Source organism: Serinus canaria, chromosome 3 (genome assembly GCF_022539315.1).
Source record: "Serinus canaria isolate serCan28SL12 chromosome 3, serCan2020, whole genome shotgun sequence".
Taxonomy (NCBI): Eukaryota; Metazoa; Chordata; class Aves; order Passeriformes; family Fringillidae; genus Serinus; species Serinus canaria.
The window spans coordinates 25,770,523-25,790,743 of NC_066316.1; the positions used below are offsets into that span (position 1 = coordinate 25,770,523).

General features: G+C 36.2%; 1 protein-coding gene across 1 annotated transcript in view; it reads right to left on the reverse strand.

The window, feature by feature from the left end:
* LRPPRC (leucine rich pentatricopeptide repeat containing) overlaps window positions 1-20,221 on the reverse strand; it is an 87,564-nt gene that overhangs the window by 6,809 nt on the left and 60,534 nt on the right. The window contains exons 27-35 of the mRNA XM_050971875.1: window positions 18,517-18,585; window positions 18,187-18,277; window positions 15,760-15,902; window positions 15,568-15,649; window positions 11,839-11,962; window positions 8,078-8,166; window positions 4,606-4,810; window positions 2,459-2,598; window positions 2,181-2,296 (exon numbers count right to left, since the gene is read on the reverse strand). Coding sequence (XP_050827832.1) covers window positions 2,181-2,296; window positions 2,459-2,598; window positions 4,606-4,810; window positions 8,078-8,166; window positions 11,839-11,962; window positions 15,568-15,649; window positions 15,760-15,902; window positions 18,187-18,277; window positions 18,517-18,585 — 1,059 coding nt within the window. The remainder of the gene's footprint in view (window positions 1-2,180; window positions 2,297-2,458; window positions 2,599-4,605; window positions 4,811-8,077; window positions 8,167-11,838; window positions 11,963-15,567; window positions 15,650-15,759; window positions 15,903-18,186; window positions 18,278-18,516; window positions 18,586-20,221) is intronic.

Below are 20,221 nucleotides of genomic sequence, written 5' to 3' on the forward strand. Positions count from 1 at the left end.
GAACTTAAAAAAGTTTGAGACAGACCAGATAAAAATCAAAAATCGATCTTACTTTAGAAACAAGGAGAAAATAAAATACACAAGACAATATTAAGTGTATGTTCCTCAAAGATGTCACTCTTAGAACTCTTAAAAATGCACAGTGTGGTTTTTTTACCAGCTGTACAATATCAGTACCAAAAAGCACAGGAAAAAGAGAATATTGTGCATGTGAAAACACAGACCATGATTTTTGTACATTCAACTAGTATTGCAGACATATGCAAACAAGAAAATTTGGGTTATGCCATGATGAGTATTCTGTATAAATAATATGGTTTACAAGCTCCTTAAGGTCTAGGTGAAAAGGTGTGAAGGTTCCTTCCTTTAGGCAAACAGACAAGAAGTGGCTTTATGGTGCTAAACAGGGGCAAAGCACTGATGAGAGAAACTTGCAATATTTTATTACCAGTTCTAGCCATTCTCACCTACTGCCAGTAACTGCTCTGAGAAGAAAGAATCTAGTTTGAGAAACGTTATCCACAGCTCCCTTTCATGCTGAAATATCAAATCCCTTCTGCCTCTCATCAGTAAAAGCATTCTCCCTCCAGACAGTAGCAGACACTGCAGCTGCTTCATAAACTTTTAAATAGACTCTTAGATGCATTTCTGAAAGCAAGAAGTCTCCATGTATATACTAATATTTTAGATTACAAGCAAAATAGTTCAATTAGATTGTTGTTTACTTTCCAAAATATAACAATGGAGAGTGATTATTCCTATCCTCCAGTTGGTGGATTCCTATTAGTGGAATACCTGATCCACATAGCAGTCACAAATGTTTAACACAGCTCCAAGTTTTTCCTGAGCCATAAAATCCCCTATTTTTCTCCTAGGCACAGAAGTTCCAACTCAAGCTTACCTGTAAATATGCACTTATAACAAGGTATTTTTAAATTGTCCATTAAGACACAATGTATACAAGCTGATTTCAAGTATGCTATAGAGCCATGAATTTAATTCTAACAGCTGGATGCTCTTGTAAGAAGTTTCAGGAATATATACATGGATATTACTCCATGTTCTGGAAAATTTTAGGAATACTATCATTTTACTTCACAAAAGGAGAAAAAGGACCCAATTTTCATTTACTCATTCCATATCAATCAAAGAGCAATCAACAAATCAGGAAGAGTAGAATAACTTGAGAATTTTTTTGCATTTTGATGTTTCTAGCTATATAGCAAGAGGGTTTTATGGCAAAATTGTAGTCTTCATTTAATTTAATATTCAGATGACCAGTTAGGCAAAGCCCTACACAATGTACGGGAATTACAAGTAATACACCACTCTCTGCACCAGAACTAACTGAAAGTTTTGTTGGTAGTGTCTTGGAATATCATAAAACATGTCATGGATGAAGCAGAGCTTTTTCTTTAAGAGTTTAAAATACTTAGGAACTGGTAAATGAGTAGCATGCAGTATCAGGAGATGATAAGAGGCCTTGATTTGAGGCAGGAGCCTATGCACACATCAGTCTGACTGCTAGACTGTCTCCTGCTTGGATGAGCCTCCTGACAGAGCCTGTTTCCAGCAGCTCATCCCATCTCCTGCTTGGCTTGTCTTTAGCTCCACACAAATGGCACAAATGCAGCTGTCTCAATTCCTAACTCAGCTGAGACTGTGACCCAGAGACCAACATTTGGGTTTTGATGCATCTGTGACAGTCAAATAGAAAGCAAATTCAGCTCTTAATAAACCCTGAATACAATATATATAATATTACAGCCAAGTGAAGTAAAGTCCGTGACAAGCCTGCTTCTGTTTTGCAAACTGCAGCTGTAAGATACCATGTTTACAACACTTAAGAAATTAGGTGAGAAGTTGCAAGGAAATGGTTTGCAAGAAACAACTGACATCTAACAGAGAACTTGGAGAAAAGTATTTGCAATATACAAATACTTCCTTTATTTCCTTCATGTTACTGGAAGACAAAAAATGCCCCTGACTCTGGCACACACTGCTGCTCTCAGAACTAGAGCACAAGCCCATGGTTTAGTCTAAAGTGTGCACTGCTACTCACATTGTAATTCAAATGCATCCCAGCAGCAGCCTATGCTGCACAACATCTCTTTCTGACAATTTCTCAGTTAACCTTTGAAGAGCTCTAAGCATTTCTGTACCTCTTGTTATGTCATTACCTGTATCAACGATCTGGCATCATCCACTCTGTCTGCACTGATATACTGAAGGAAAAGATCGGTGACAGGTCTGTACATTCCACACTGACTGGCCACTCGTTCTGCCATCGCACCAACTGCAAAATGATGGGTACATGAGGAAAATCTTTGATTGAAAAGCTGCTTCTGTAAACTTCACAGGCATGATTTATGCTGACTGAGCAGGTTTTATGTGTAATAGCTCTTTCATAACACCTCTGTTGAGTCAGAATATTTAAATATCATTGCAATTAACTTACATTTTTCCAAAGCTGGTTCTAATCCTTCCTCAGACACCTTTCTTAACAAATAGGAAATACTTCTGACAGCTTGATCAGGATTCTGGGCACCAGAGATAAGCAGAGGCTCAAGGTATTTCACAGCAGCATCAAGGTCATTACTAGGAGAAGAGATTGAACTGGCTCAGTTTCTGAAATCAAGATTTCTAAACCTAAAGAAGCAATTACAATGAAGTTTTTGTTTTCTACATCAAGCATGTATTTACCAGAAATGGCTGATGAAAAAACATTGACCAAAAAAATTTTATTAACTCAGATATTGTAAAAGTGAAACAATTTATGACTGAATGAATAAATCAGTTATCCAATAAATAATTTTTAATGGCCTTTGACCTGTACAAAGTTTATGTATTTTGGACACACTTTTTTCCTCATTAAGAAAGAAGAGTTCAGCTTGTTGCTTTAGGAAAATGCATCCTGCAAAACTAGAAGGCAAAATCTAAACATTAACAGAGAGTACCTGAATAATAAATGCATGCAATTTAAGTATTTTTATCCAATGTAATTAATTATTTACCTGATTTCTCCCATGCCTGCCCTTTTGGATGCAAAAGACAATACTAAATGTAATTTGGTCATTATATCTTTATGCTTTTCATCTTAAGGCTTAAGTATAGCAAATGCTAATAACACAAGAAGTATTCACCAAAGCGCAGACTCTACTTCCAGCATTCTAAAAAGTTCAAATGACAACATCTCTTACCAGTCCACTCTAAAACCTAATTAAATTGAAAAAGAAAACTGAGCACAACGAATGCTTTTAGGTGAAGCAGCAATGCAGCACATGTGAAAGCTATGAAAAATGCTTTGAAAACTGAGTCAGAAACACAGAACTACCAATAAATGAACATTGTTCTGGACATATCTGTAATAATCTGTTTTTCAGAGTTATAAAGGTGGAGACTGCAAGGTATTTAAGAATATATAGGGTGCATATCATTTACACTGTTCAGTCTTTTCATACATCAAGTTAGTTTTGGTATGTGAAAAGTTGATGCTCTACCCGCATGCAACAATTAATTTATTTATTTAATCTCCAACTTAAGAGCACAGCCTGACTTTGCAACACTTTTATGACACAGAAATACAGGAAAATAAGCAGCTTATAACACAAATAATGAAGTGTCTCTCCCATCTGAAGCATTTCATTTCAAGTCCATGCACTAGAACTGTGTGCCAAGGACCACTGATCTGCTCCCTGTGGCCTGACATGCCTGAGGCAATCAGCAATCTGTGATGTACTACAGAGCTCTACAGCTTCCCTGCCAAGTCAGGCACAGGAGGTCCACCCAACAAAACCAGTTTGAAATGAAACAACAGAATACTTAGGATTCCTGAAGACTGATTCCTGCAAAGTATATTGGAAAAGATGACTTTGCCCTATCTCCTCCAGGTGCTTCCTCATCCAATTTTAGACAAAGGATAAACCAGCACAGTACCAATGTACCAACTAAACCAGAAATACACACAGAGCACGATACTGAACAAACAGCTCAATCACAGGATACTAGGAAGTGTGGGGATAACTATGATAACTAAACTGTGGCCTAAAGTATCAGCCAAGCTTTTTTAGTTCTTACCAAAAAAAAAAAAAAAAAAAAAAAACAAAAACCCAAGGAAAGACCTCACTCCACAGATAGACATCTGGCTTACACACTTTGAAGGTTAAAACAAGAATTCATTGCCATTTCAACTGCTGGAACAGGTAGTAGATTTTTGTTTCCAAACAACAACAAAAAATATATATTAATATATATTTATATAATCTCTGGGTGCTATGTTTGACGAAGTAATTCCATTTTACCCTCAGATTTCATACAGCTTTTGATGTAACACCAAGGAAACACTTTACATGCACACTGGAACAAAGGTATCAAAGCTAAATTACAAAAAAGACCTCAATGCTTCACAGTTATTATACCTGTATTTCATTAAATTTTCAACCCCAAATTTGTTCTGTATACCAGAACAGAACTGCACAGCATACTCAACTAGAATTTTAACATCTGGGACACTGTAAAAATGGAAACTGAATGAAATGGATAATGCAAGAGATTTCCCAGCACATTGCAGAAAAGAATGAAATACACAGTCCTAGAAATACTTACCTTTTTGTATGAGCCAATGCAATTGCATTAGACATTAGTGAGTCAGGTAAACGAATTGATTTTGTGACGTCTCCCAGGATGTTCTCAAGTACTTGCAGGTTCTTTACATCTCCTTTTTCTGCCAGGGCCTGAATGAGAGCAGTAACTGCTGGTCTAGTAGGCAACATGCCACTGTCAAGCATTCCTTTTAAAACAGCCAAGGCATCTAACAATGGTAAAGAAATAAGGGAAACAGAAATCAGACTTTGGTTCAGAAAGCACCATGCTGCTGGCATCATTAATCCTACCCATTTAAAATAAGTACAGAAAAAAAATTTCTTTAAGCCCTGCAATCACTAGAGTGAATTCTAACTTGAATGCATATACACAAATAAAAACTTTCAACAATAATTTAGGTTGAAAGGCTGTAATATCTCATAATAAGAAGTATTAAGCTACTTTCAACATTGAAATAATTTGTTTGTAACCAGCTTGAGGAAAGCAGGTGTGTCATAAATATCCTCTCCTATGATTTTGAAGTCCTGACTCTTTTCTTTCCCCATACCACAATCAATTTCCTTTTCTAAAAACCAAAAATGTTGTATATTTAAGAATAAATATAGCCTAAAAATGTAGTTCATTATAGAAACAGATGAATTATAATACTGAGATTTCTCTTTTTAAGTGTGCATGAAAGATCTGTATCCCAAAATTTAATTTTTAAACAGAATTATGGGATACAAGTTTCCTTGAAAGAACAAAAACCAAGAACTCAACTCTTACCTCAGAAACTCCTAAGATTACAGCAATTACATGTTAAAACACACAAGCTCAATCTCCTGTCCATCTGCCACAAATTCCCCAAACCCACAGCTGATGAAGTCACCCTCATTTCTCCAAGCAGAATTCCTGTCAATTTATGTTATCCATGAGCAAACACACCAAAAAAGACATGCCCCTCTGGTAAAAATCTCTTATTCTTTACCAGCACAGGCAGGATTAATCACAGATGATAATTATAATAGCAAGGGATAACACTCCTAGCATAATATACACCCACATGAACTCCACAGCATTGCCATTCCAATTCAATATGCAGGTACTGCAGAAACCAAGTGTTACCCTTTACATGAGAGGAAGCAAAAAACATCCTGTATGCCTAGGCTTCCTTCACAGGCAGTTTTTTTCTGCCCCACAATCTTATTTTTAGGGAAAAAAAAGAAGCAATACATGGTGGAGGGGGGGGGGCAAGATTCACAACATTTAAAAAGCAATCTCAGAACACATGCCAAGTTCAAATTCTCTCCTAACTAGGTATGGACCTTCTCCTAACACAGAGTGCAACCAGCCTTCTCAAGAACAAGGACAGAGAAAGATTTGAAAGCTGCATATGTGCAGAACTACTGCAAGAAGTAAGGTACTAGCAGCATAGTGGGAAATTCTGCAGGTAACTATTTGCTTGTAAAAACCAACCATGCATCTTTCAAAATAAATTCCTATAAACTCTGCAAATTTCCTACCACGAAAGGCAAGTTCTGACTCTTAAAGCAACCTAGCTTTTACCAAGTTCTTGCTACAAGATATCAGAGCTCTTAGGAATACACTTAGAGGCCTCCATAAAACCTTTTAACTGTACCACATTAGACAGCAAGGAATGCTGATGAACTAAATGAGGTATGTAAAGCAAGCAGGTTTTACACAAGTGAAAGCCATCACAGGATGTAGGTCAAATGTAGCTCACCACCAAAAGACTACAAAAACCCCATGGCAAAAAATATTTTGGATAATCTATACAAAAACCCCATGCCAAAAAATATTTAAGAAAATCTATGAGCCTTAGAAAATTACCTGTATGGCTGAAATACTTAGTAGCTTGCATTTTCAAGGCTTCACTTAGACAAAGACAAGTAGTATATCTCAAAACAGAAACAAGGATTAAGTGTGACTATTCAATAAAATTGTCAGATAAAACTTGTTTAATGCACAAGATATATGAAAATATAATTTTGCAAAGTAATGTAATTCCACAAGCTTGAGAAACTTTGCATTGTGCAAAAAGTGAGATTTTTTTAGAGTATGACAAGGAAGAGAGTTGATGTTAGAGGATTTAGTATGCTAGATTAAAAAGCCCCAGTGCAAGAGACTAGCAGGATATAGAAACATCACTGATGTTCTGAAGAAGGGAAGACTTTTGGTGTGCAATATTCAGGAAAAACTGGTAAAATTTATGGCATATTAGAGGAGAAAGCAGAGAAGATTTATTAGAATAAAATCAGACAGGAAAGTCAGGTGAAGGCCTTGAAAGCAGAAAAAAAAGATCTGCCAAGAGCAAAAGGAGCAATACCAATCATCACAAATACTTCAGTGGATGACACCTGCCAATGACATGAAACTGGAGACTGATTGAGGAAGAAAACAGGTTTATCAGCCACAGGAAACAAAAAGTACAAGTGAGAAGATGTTCCTAAATGCTCATCTAGAGTATTTTAATGTAGCTGATGTTACATAGGTATGGGTTACTAATACAGCTATGCACGATGGAATGAAATAAAATGTCATGATGGTAGAATCAAAGTGGATTTTCTGGTAGGCCTTATAAACTCAACTCAATACACTGAATTTGTTTGTACATAGCTGCTTTCATGCCTAAAGGTACCGACAAAAATATCTATCAACATTGTACTTAGACTTGCATGGACATAAAAGACATTGCCCTGCATGTACAACTTCCTGCATGCAGAGTTTTCCTCTCTCACAAGACTTCTACTGCCCAACTAAATAAGTAGGACATAACACTGTGAAGCTGATCTCTAGGCTGCAAAGCAGCCAATGCTGAAAATAAAGCAACTGCAAACTTTATGCACCATCTTGTTGGGTACCCTTACGTACTCTTCAGACACCATTTTCTTCACTATCATCATTGTTACATTAAAAAGAAAACCAGAGTATTTTGTTACTCTTGGTATTGAGAACTATTAAAAAGTATTTGATTAAGTTTTTAAATCAATATTATAATCATTTAGTTCACAATCATACACATTTAACAGTCAATTTAACTCATCTGGTATCTCACACAACCAACACAATATGCAAGAAACAACTGCTGGGAATTGTTTCAGATGCTCTAAAGTATGTTAATTTCCAAAGCAAAATGACTTGTGCTGTGAATTTTAACGCACTTGAAAGCCTGTACTTTCTCTCGTTCTGGAGCACAAATTTTGCATGTCTGAAGAGCTGTGATTCATCTTAAGAAAACCCATCTTGTGTTAAATGGAATGGAAACTGGACTAAGTGGTCAAATGACAAGTACATTCATATTCAAGCTGTATTATAAATGCATGTACAGTAATTTACGTCTCTCAGCTACCACAAAAGGCTCTTGATAAGCAGGTAATTTGCTAAATGGACTCCTTTATCCAAGTATTCGAAGGGCGTTACAAGAAAAATCTGCAGAGGCATTAATGTGACGTAAAGGTCAAGCATTGTGACATACCTTTCAAATAATCCCGCCTAACTTGCGATATGATGAGGAGGCTGCTGGCAGCACTGTTCAGTGTGAAGCCCTTGATGTGGGTCTCAGCACTAAAAGAAGCAGACATTTAGAAAGGAATTACTGACATGCTTCTGATACGATAATAAATGGTTGAGCACCAAGGTGAAATTATAAAAACTACTGTTCGTATGTTAAAAATATTGCTGCAAAATATCGACCTGGAGACAGCTTTTGTGTTATCCTGTCAATGGTTATAGAAGGATAATTTTTTTTTGCATTCTGACAGATGACAAAGTTGGAAGTGAGCAACAAAAGAAACAAAGTACAAGATTTTTTTTAAACAATCGGTTCAGATTCTTGAATGCTGACATATTAGATGACTAAAATAACTGCATGCCCTGCATTGTTCTGTTGTATCCTAAGCTGGATACTTTTTCTTCTTTTTTCAATAGTCACCATAATTATAAAATATAAAACTATTCTTTCAGCAATAAAAATGAAACATTTATTTTCAGCACTGTATATTTTAAACATAAACTAAAGCATATTATGAACTAACACCATATCATTTGGTTGATTAATTTTCAAATTTCTGTCATCTAGATGTATACAGGTTTTAAAGCGAACATCCTACATTTGCTGACTTAGCCACACTAAAATGGTATTTCGCTTATCAATTCCTTGTCTCCTGTAATACAAAACTTCATGTAAGTAGAGCAAAGACAGCCTTTACTTTAGTAACCCTGCTAAAGCTTTTCTAACACTCTGGAAATTAGTCAAGAGAGACTAACCAGCAATCACATCGGTCTTGTACTACAAAATGTTCCTGCTCCTAAATGACATATGGCCAAGCCCCATTTTTAATATATAAGGATAACTTTACAAATGTTCATTTCTAGATTACAAAATCTCTACAGAGCAAAGGGGGGCATTGCCATTTACCATATCAGCAATCAAGATAAACCTCACTGATCATCTTGTGGCAAACAACTGAGCAGCCTACCTACTTGAACTTAGGGGCTGAGCGGATTGGGAGGTAAGCAGGGTCATTGCTAAATTGTTCTCCTCAATCCCAAGAAAATCCTTCACATTGCACACAATATGACTATCCTCTCAGTCACTTTCAGCCTCCCAGGCTCACAAATGCAGTCAGTGGACTCGGGATTTTCTTCCTCTCCCAACCAATCCCCTTAATCCCTGCCTAAGCACCCACTGCTCAGTTCCGCCTTTTTTTTTTCCCTTTGTCCCATCTGTCAAAGCCCTTAAGTCAACAATTCATGCATGAGACTGTAAATTACATATAACAAAGGATTTACTTTCTCCAATCTTCCAATCTTTAGTGTGATTAAATAGATGTTAGCTACTATTACAGAACTAATCCATCATTCCAATACTCCTAAATTTCTATTTAAAACTTCTTGGACTAAATGCAGTAAATATTCCTCAAAACAGTTCTAGAATGTGAAAGCAACTACACTTGGGTTGACCAACAGATCAGTAATGTTCTGGGATGTCTGGTGTTTGTTTCTTTCAAAGGCAGTGCAGGAGTGCTATTTACTTCTCCCACATCACTTTCTCATGGAAGTTTTTCAATTCAGGTAACAGAGGGACATTTTGAATTTATTGGATGTTTTATAATTATTTAAAAAAGCAGTTATTTTGTTGCCTATGCTAATGTGCACAGTAAGACTATTTACATATTATTCACCTTTCAAATTTGGCTTCAAACAGTAAAATGAGTAATTTGTATCTAACTTAAGGTAGCTTTCCTGTATTTTATGAAAATATTAGGAGCTGCAAAAGTTTCAGACCACCACCCACATTTAGGCTTTGTAGGAGTAATCTCTTTTTAGTATGAGGCTGGAAAAATTCTGAAGCATCCAGAAACGTGTGCTGAGCACACAGATTTGTTATTCCTCAATCACAGGCACACACCCCATCACTTTCTCTATTTCAGTGGATTACTTAGAACTTAAAAGATTTTTAAAATGCTTAATATAAAAATAATTGTTACTAGAAAGAAAACCACACAGATATGCCATGAACAAAACCCATATGAAACATTTTCTGTTTTGATGCAACAGTAAGCTGTCAGAAGCTTCTCAGATTGTCATTATTTGGCATTTCTACGCTACAAGATGGAGTAGGAGAGTTGTGAAAAGCACCAGGGTTAGATCATAGTTGGCTTTGACCAGTAACCAAGAAGAAAATCCCTTATAAAATCCTGTTACTTTACTCCTAAACTTCTCAAACTTCAGAGGCTTAACACATCTCCGACCTTTTCAATCTTTTAAATTATTTTTTCCCCTGAATTTTGAATTTATGTACTACACTTATCTAAACACTTATCTAAAGTGACAAAATTACTAGGAACAAACCACCACGTCCTTTCTTCTCTTCCAATCTGCAAATTACTGCTGGAATTATCCACTACTTTGTGCCTCTTCCTTACAAGTGTGTTTGAGCTGTAGAGCAGGGAAGCAGTGGATCCATGTACAAATCTTCAGTACAATGTTTCAAGCTTCTTCCCTGAAGAACCTTCCAATACATCTTTAGATGATTGAGCATTTTTTCTGAAACAAACTACCTAAATTTTATAGACGTTCTTTGTACTCCATAGAACATTTCCACTTCATCTTCTATTCGCAAAGATTTATCAGTTACTTGCCTTACAGGGAGATCAATTTGATAAACTGATTTAGTTTTCCTTTAATATAAGCCATATATCCTGCAGGCACAAACATTACTTATCATAAAGCCCAGTTGCTGAGAGCTATTTGCAAAAGGACTATTTGTTCTTCTGAAAGCAGAACTCCAACACTTTCTCAGTGAAAGACATTTCTCCAATCTAAACACTTTTAAAGAAAACATTAAAATAATCACTATCATCTTACACTAGACTGTTCCTGGACATTAGAAACTAAGTTGGTTCTAAAACCTTTTAGGTTTTTTAACAGTACTCTATACATCAGATAATTCCCCTACAGGCACTTTCAAATTGACTGTACTCATTTATTGAGCACACTCGATGACAACCACCAGTCTTGCTTTAGTTGAAAAAATTGAAAGACTTAAAACCCTTAAACTTGAATTCTTGCTCTTCTGAACTCTAAATTGACAAGTCACAATGCTTTAAAGCCTATAACCTGACCAGAACACACGTTACAGGCAATCATTAAAGCAAGTGCTGTATCATACAACTCACTAAAGGTTAATTTGATTCCTTTCCTTCTAATAATTCGTGACAGCAGGTTGGATTTATTTCAGAAGTGTAAGAGTTGGATCTAAGGTTTATGGTCATCTCTTAGCCACTGGCATCACAGTCAAACGTACCATTTTGCATTTGGCAGGCAGCCAGCTGCCAGGGAGTGTGGGCAGGGTAAGACAGCAGCAGGGACAGGCATTCAGGGGAAGGCTCACAGGCAGCTAAGTGAAGGAATCTTGTCTGTTTGGATATTGCTCTAAAGAGGAAAAGGCAGACTGCCAGAAGGGTAGACTTTCAACTCTCCTGCCAAGTACATTTGTTCAGATTGTTATTTGAAATGAGTTATTAGCCATACACACTGTCACTCTAGTATCTTTTTTTAAAATGTGGCGTATCGCCCTATGAAACACTGGTGTATTTCTTACCACAGCTCCTAATCACTAGTCATGACCTGTTTTCTCATTAAAAGATAAGGACTCACCTGAAAATGATCCAGAAATTACTTAACCCCTCTATCTAAGCCAATAAAAGTCCCCCAAACACAGAAGAGCCTTACATGCGTTTCACATCAAGGGCTTCATCAAGACAATTCTGTGCTAACAACGCTTTTATAAGGATGTCACAGGAACGATAACGGGACTCATCCTTCTCCTGCATTCCACTGAAAATCGTGTAGGCCTCTAAAAAAGAGTAAGAAAGCCAAAAGGAAATGTCATACTGCAAAAACGTTGATCACAGAAAGAAATCACCTATTCACTGAAAAAAGTCCATCTTAAATCTATGTATCCTTTGCTTACATTTTTAAGGCCAGAGCTGCGGATCACAGCTTGCTCAGAACTGCCTGTATACAAACAATCAACACACACTTCTACAGGAGAAAAAGTTTGCTACTGCTCTTCATTTATATCTGGCTGCTGCTTCAATATCAACATAGCTGGTTAGAAGGGGAAGACTCAGGATTTTTAAAGCAACACCTAATTCTGGGTTATACAGTTACAGTGTCTGGTGCATGATCACAACAGCATTTAACAAATAATATAGGAGGCGATTCCAATATGGGGAGATCAAATTATTTGGCTACGACAAGATTTATACAAAACATACAATTTACAAATATACAGATATTTAGCAAGTAAACTACACTGCATTTGTTTGACTGATTAACAGTTTTATTTCATGCATTCACAATAACTGTCAGTGTATGAAAAGATGTTACCAAAAAGGGGGAAAAAATGATAAGCACAGTTTTCAGTCATTTATTTTTCTGAAACAAGATTATGCAGCTATAAACATGCAGCCAGAACTGCCATCCACGCTGTAACATATGCTAGAAAGCTGTGTTAAGAACCATGAATGATCTTTTACATCTAAACAGTGCTTACACGTTTCTTTTAATGACTCATAAAGTAATTCCTTTGCTAGTTCAAATCACAGCCACAGTAACCTTTAAAACTTATCAGAAATAGTTGGACTATCACTACAAATTTCACAGCTAAGCATTAAGCTTTTTTCTTCTACTTTCAAAGTAAAGATGAAGACAACTCATTTGAATCCTAATGTCATAAGAAGCATTACACTAATTGCACTTAGTACAGTGTGTTATGGAATTTTAATCAAAACTGTTGGTATGCCTTTCAGTTTGCATCTTAAACTTCTTCAGCCAAAAAGTATACACAAAAACCTCCTGAAATGAAGGCACAGAAATGGCTGTGCATAGAATTTATTATTTACATCACACAGATTCCTACACCAAGTTAATAATTAGAATTTCCAGAGCCACTCATAATCTACTTTGTATGCTTGAAACTTTGCTAAATATATATAGGAAGAGAGATAAAGGGTAACAGCATCTTAGTAAAAATTAAATTAATTTCTGTGCATTTCAGTTTCATGTATACAAGACAGTCTGACATTACAAGAGTAATTGCACTGTCAACCAAAAGAGCAATGAAAAAACAACAGGATCACATAAGAAAGGGCCTGAAATCCTCCACCACTTTTACTTGGAGGTCTGAAGCAAGTTTGGCCTGCAGCAAACTGATGAATTCTCCTTATGTTTAGAAAATCCTACAAAAGCTCTGCTGTCTTCAGACTGAACTAAGATTTCACCCTGTGTTTAGATATTACTTTTATCAGTTGGGTACAGAAATAGACCTGGCCCCTAGTGGTCAAGATGTCAGGCATATGTTACTAACAATTATCACAGTCCATAACATGTAAGATCTCCTTCTACAAAGAAATATATTTAATTTTCAGGTTTTACTGTAATGACTACTTCAATGAAGAATTAAAAATATTTCTATCCATTCTGTTGTGTATGTCAGTCCTATGATCATCCTGTTTAGATTTTTTCCTTAACTTCATTTTGCATCTCTGCAAGAAGCATGTTTGAAGCACACCTAGATCAATCTTGAATTAAGACATATCCCTGATCAGGTATTATGAGCTTATTACTTCTTCAGATGGCATCTAAAATTATTAAAATATATTAGCATTCAAAAGAGAAATTTCTTGGTTTCAAAATCATATTGTGCTATACCAGCTATTTCAAGCAGAAAGATTTGTTAGAAAAGTGACAACTTGCCAAGAAAGTCTCAGTTCTCAAGACAGTCAAATCTGTTTCAGTAATTGTGACTGTTTGGGATATGTGTTACATGATCCCCTAGAGTCAAGTTCTCACACTGAGGAATCAAGACAAAGATGAAAATATGACTTTGCATAAATCAAGCACTTTGGAGAACAGATTATCAAAACGTGTCAGACTTGGAAAGTTCATTGAAATAGTTACATAACTAGATTGTGTTAATCTTTTTCCCATCAAAAAGCTGCCCCATTACATTCACACCAAAATTACATGATACTGTTATATAAAAAAGGCAACAACTTAGGTTTTTTAGGTTTTTTCTAAGGCCAAGAGAACAGTTTTCCAAGAAGACAAATTGTTTTCCAATATAGTTGGAACATTTTTTCCCCTTCATTCCCAATAGCTCTAGACCACCTTCTCTCAAATATTGCACCTTTAAATAAAAGAATATGCAGAAGTGATTTATTGCTAAGTTCAATATCCGAAGTTATCACAGAAGTATTATTTTACATTTTTGTTTTAAAGTCTCACTGTCAAGTCTAAGGCAGTTATTTAGTTTCCTCCTGCTCTTCACTTGATCATTTATGATATGAAAGGCACAGAACACTTTCCTAGTGAAAATGTAATGAAGTACATTCCCTTGATTTCATCTGATTTTCAATGAAAACATTTCTTCATTTCTCATCTTCTTATGATACCCAACAGTCACCAGCACGAAGAATTTCCAAATGTCTGCCATAATGCATGATTCTTAATTTCATACACATAACATGGTACTGCACTACCAGTATGCAGAATGTCCAGACTCAACTTCGGACTGCTAATCTAAATAAACTGAATATTTAGACTGAGTAACTCTAGATGATAATTTCACTAACAATATACGTTAAATGTCTGAATGACTGATACATTCTTCTTTTAAAAACTCAGAGCTTAAAAATCTGTGTCCAACCCATAATATATACTGATTACACTTAGAGAAGAAAATTACTAGGTGTCTTGCATTTATAAATCTTCCTCATTCAGCAAAATTAATTTTTAAACCTACTGAATTCTATTTTCTATACTGCTTTCAAGTGAGGTGCCTATTTATTTACTACAGTATAAATAAAGAAAATATGTATTTCCAGAATATTCAAATGCCCTGCATCTTGGAAAAGACCAGAAATCAACTAATTGGGACCAAGGCTTTTCTCAGTGAGGCAGAGAAACAGGACAAGAGGCAATGGGCAGAAACTGATGCACAGGAGGTTCCACCTAAGTATGACTTGTGCTGGTGACTGGAACGGACTGCCCAGAGAGGTTGTGGAGTCTCATCACTGGAGATATTCAAGGATCCTGTTCCATGTGCTCAAGGATGAGACTGCCTGAGCAAAAAGGCTGGACCAAATGATCCACTCTTCCAAGCTGACACATTCAGGGATTCTGTGATTTCCTCCCCATTTTTTAAGGCCCAGTAAAGCTATTTCTTCATCTGTTGCCCTGCTTTGGGATGAGATGGATAGGAATGGATTTCCAATGATTAATCACAGACCAAATCAAAGGAATGGCACTGACCCACAACTCTGCTGTTCTATATACAAAGGCAAACGTCCAGGCAGAAATTAATTCTGTTTTTAGCAGAGACTGGGAAGTTTGCACAGAAGAGCTCTGCAGTTAATTGAAATCTTAAAATTAACATGGCAGGGGTTTTCAGTTTACCTTTTGCTTTATTTTTCTTGCAAAGCATCTGTATTTTCATTTCTTCCCCAGCAGCAGCACTGCTGCTATCTTCAGGCCTATCCTTTAAAAGAAACGAACATTTAAATTACTGTAATGATAACTGTTAGTTTTTTTAGTAAAAAGAAATATATTCATAAGTGCTGTTAGCTAGGAAAGGTAAACTTCACTTACCTTAGGTACCTCAAATGGAACAACCTGACCATTTTTCTCAAATATACGAGCAAGTAAAATTAGTGTCTTCTCACGAGGAACAATATTTTCTTCTTGAATTTTAGTCCAAATACCTTCAGCCTTTCCCCAGTCCTTTTTGCTTTCTGAAACAAGATTAAAATCTTCAGATGAAAGCACATTTAAAATACACATCCATATCCAAGGTGATTGAAAATCTTGGGAAAATAATTCATCAATTAATCAGGTGCTTCTGCTTCATATGATCATCTATTTGAAGATTTAAAATATTTTCCTATATTGAGGATGCCAGAAAAGACCCCAAGGATTGTACAAATTTTCAGATACATAAGAAATCAGCTCAAAAGTACTGATCATTGTTCTAGACTGGTAATTTAAATTTATATATGCATCACTGTACACAATTGCAAATAAACAGAAATCTGGACTTCATGAAAGAAAATAGTTAACTACCATTTAACTACCTAGAGCATGTGCCTTCCTGTTGCCTTTACATTTTCTAGCTTTGTAGTCTCCAATTGTGAAGCATTTATGACTCTCAGTCATTATTGATTTACACCCTGGTAAAAATGAGCTCTCTAAAGCAGGAGCATCCTTCTCAATAAACTGCATTGGCATTTCATTCAAATCAGGTTTTGCTCTACTGCTATACATGCAAATCCTGTAAATTCTTTGCTGACTCAAGAGTCAGTCTCTCCTCACAAGTGCACAGCAAAGGGCAGAAGGTGACATTTGAAAGCTACTGGAATGGAGTACTGGAGAATGATCAAATCCTGGATCAGGCTGTTCAGAAAGGCTCTTTGATCTCCACTGTTGGAGGTACCCAAACCTTTACTAAACAAGGCTTTGATGTGATCTGACTTTGGAGCTATCCTAGCTCCAGGAAATGGCCTAGGCCTAAACTCCTGAGGTTTTCTCCAGTATAAATTATTCTGTGATAATCCAATCCCTGTTTTCAGCATTTTTGATTACTGCTTGGACTTGATGGTAGGGTTTTTTTATATGCTTAAAATAGATCTGAAGTTATGGTTTTAGTACACAATGACAGTCCTGCTGTAGCTGTGCATGGGGCAGCTTTGATAAGTAATCTAAAATGGTCAAAAGCAGGATTATGCATGGCTTTTGTCTTTCATGCTGACAGAACCCCACAAATGTTTTCCACTTCTCTGAATAGATGGAATTGGTTCTGTCTTCTGAAAGAAGACTGAAGATTTTGCATGACAGAATTTGATGAATTGTATCTTCTTAGATTCTCTTCCTAGCAGGCACACTGTCAGACTTAGTCACTGCCAGAGGTGAACAGGATGAGTGGAGAAATAGGAAGGTTCTCTCCCTGTTGAGACAAGATTGATTTTCAGGCCTGCTTGATTTTTGATGGTGAACCAGTATGTGTAAAGCCAGACTTAGGTAATGCTACAGTTTTCTCTGAAGCTTTCCAAGTCTTCAGGAAATGAAAAGCAGCAAAATTCTCACGGGGTCCCTGGTCACATTTTTTTGTGTAAGTACTCATGTCTTCAGCTACTGTAGCAAAATGCAGTAGGGAAGAGGCTTGCATCAATAGTCTCACCCAACCAAAAACATATATAGAGAATAGCCTAAAATTACTTAAAATTCAAAAGCAAGTTTTCCAGACATATCAAGCACCTGTAATGGCTCAATAAAATATATACATATATGTACACACATTACTGAAGTACACAGAAATCCCTACAATGCTTTCTGTCCCAATTTACTCTGTAGTGCTCCATACCCATTCTCAACACAAGGTATTTTTTCAATACTTTAAAATAAATCTCCAAAATTTTAATCCTTTATAATACACTGAATGACAAAACCAACACAGACTGAAAACCACAGAAAAGAGGAATGAAAATCTCATCGATACATCCTACACTAATTCTGCAGCACAGAAATGAAATTTCAGTTTTCAAAACTATTTCATGACTATAAAGGATGCAAAAGTTAGGTTGTGGCTTGGGAAAAATAAGTAAATTTTAAAAATATATGCACGTTAAAGAACCAGATCCTATTACAGGAGACTCCAAATTTTTATCAGTTATGAAGATAATAGATGTACAGGCTTTCTTCTCTAGGCACAGTGAAAGCCAAAACAGAATTAACTTTCAAATTATAACAGCAGACAATAGCATGGATTGGAAAACTTGTACTACATAAGTCTATATATTACATCCATCCATCCACACACCCTGTACTGAGTGTTCAGGTATGCAGATGAAAAAAAACCAAACCCTTGACATCTCCTCCTGCACAAGATGCCTTAGAAATGGTAGCCAGACTAATTGTGTATCCAGATATAGCTTCTCTCCAGGTAATGTCCAGGTTATGTCCCATCTCCAATCACAAAGGATAGCAGATTACAAACATGGGTAAGATCTCAAGCTCACTTACCACACAGTTCGAGCAGGTGGTAGTACATCTCATCTCTATCACATTCAAACAGATTTCGAGTTGATTCTACCAACTGTTCCAAAGTTTCCATCTTCAAAAAGAAGGAAGAGCTCAGTTATACCTCAGCCAAACAACTACTTTTCTAGATATGTGTCCATACATGTGTGTGCATTCAGCTAAAACAGTATTTAAGTATACACCAGCATTAAGTTCACCTCACCAGCCTGTCACATGTCCTCTCACAAACAAAAATCAAGTGAGAAAATACTTCAAAACAATTTTTCTTGGAATAAAATGACAGTTCCATAGAACACATCATACAAGTCATACCTGTTTATTTGATATACACTTTTTTGCAAACCACTTCAATCTTCCTGAGTGTGCTCTCAAGCCAGGAGTCTGTAAAATATTTCCACAAGAAATACATTACTGCACATAGAACATTCTAAGGGAAAATAAAAATAATACAGGTATTCATAACGAAACTTCATAGCTATTGTCTGTTTTTTGAAATCTAAATGAAACTACAAGCTCACAAATAATCATGTTAAGTTGCATTTATGAGACATTAAAATTGCAGTCATCTTATTCAAGACAGCCTCTTTTTTGGTTGAACACTGCTGAGGGAGTTCATTAAAAATACACTTCAGATGAACTGAAACATTAAATAACTTCTATCATCACATTAATAGGGTATTATTGCTGCTACCTATAGTAATCCTTTGTATTACTCCAGGTAAAGAATTACACCAAATGTTTCCAAACTGTCTTCACAATGGAATACTTGTTTTCAGCACTGCTGCAACTTAGCAAGTAGAGAACCATGTTTCTGAACTGCACCATCACCATACTGGTGATGCCACTATACTGTACAGATGCCAGGAATAGTAACTGCAGGGCAATTCCTACTCCAGAACAGAAGGCTGTAGATTTACTCTTAAAGCTAAGACACTTAAGGTTTGCCCTTATGTGTGTATACACAAAGGAACTGATGTGTAATTGTCAGCATGCCACAGTTCTTTGTGTTACTGACTTTTCCAGGTTGTGAGCCTTTGCTTATTCATTCCTCTGGTCAAGCAGACTGCAGCTACATGGTAGCTACATAGGCTCAAAGGAAAGGTTTCAATCCTTGAAACTCCATCTGGTGTAGAAAACCACATTGTGCCTTCCCAGCACCATATGCCATAATCAAAACAGCAGTTCCTCAACTTAAGTAAATTCTTAAATAAAGACAGGAAAAGTCAAATTTGTCAAAAAGACATGTTGTATGTTCTACCTACTCATGTCCAACATATCTAAAAAAGGTTACAGCAAAATGTGTGCAAAGCATCCATCATTTTTACCTCTTGGCTTTCCCTCCCATAGATACTTGGATTTCCTGGCTTTACACTACCTTGTCTTAGTACAAATATTATCTACAGAGTGGACCCTGTTTTTTATTTCACATTAAGCTTAAAGTAATTCCAAGGAAATGTCTGTTCACCCCTACAGAGAAAAATATGTTTTGACTCTTGAAGGCTTTTAGGTTTTAATATTGTAAGAAATCTCTACAGTTTAAATGTGAAGTGCAAGTTAAAAAATTTGAATGCCAGTTTGCACAAAAGAGGCAGTTTTAACAAAATGCTGTGAGAAATATTAAGTTTCAGTTGCAAAACAGTGGAAACAATTACTATTGGAAATGTGAATTTACCTTCTCTCTTTTTAACACAGATAATTTCCTTTTCCCGTATTCTCCAAGCACAGAATTACTACCCTTGCATCTTTCTGAAATAATTTAGCATACACCAGAGAACCAGCATGCAAAATTTCAGTGAAAACTCTAAAATTTTGCTAAATATATAGCAAACAGTGTTCTGCTGAGTAAATGGTTGGCCATATAATCCTATCAATTACCCAACCATTCAATGAAGTCAATGTAAGGGTTTGCTAAAAACAGGATGCTAATCCCACAGCTCCTCATCATGGAGCATCTCTGGGTGTTTAGCTATGCTGTTAGAATAGTCTCAGCCCAGAAGGTTACAGAAAAATTGTGTCT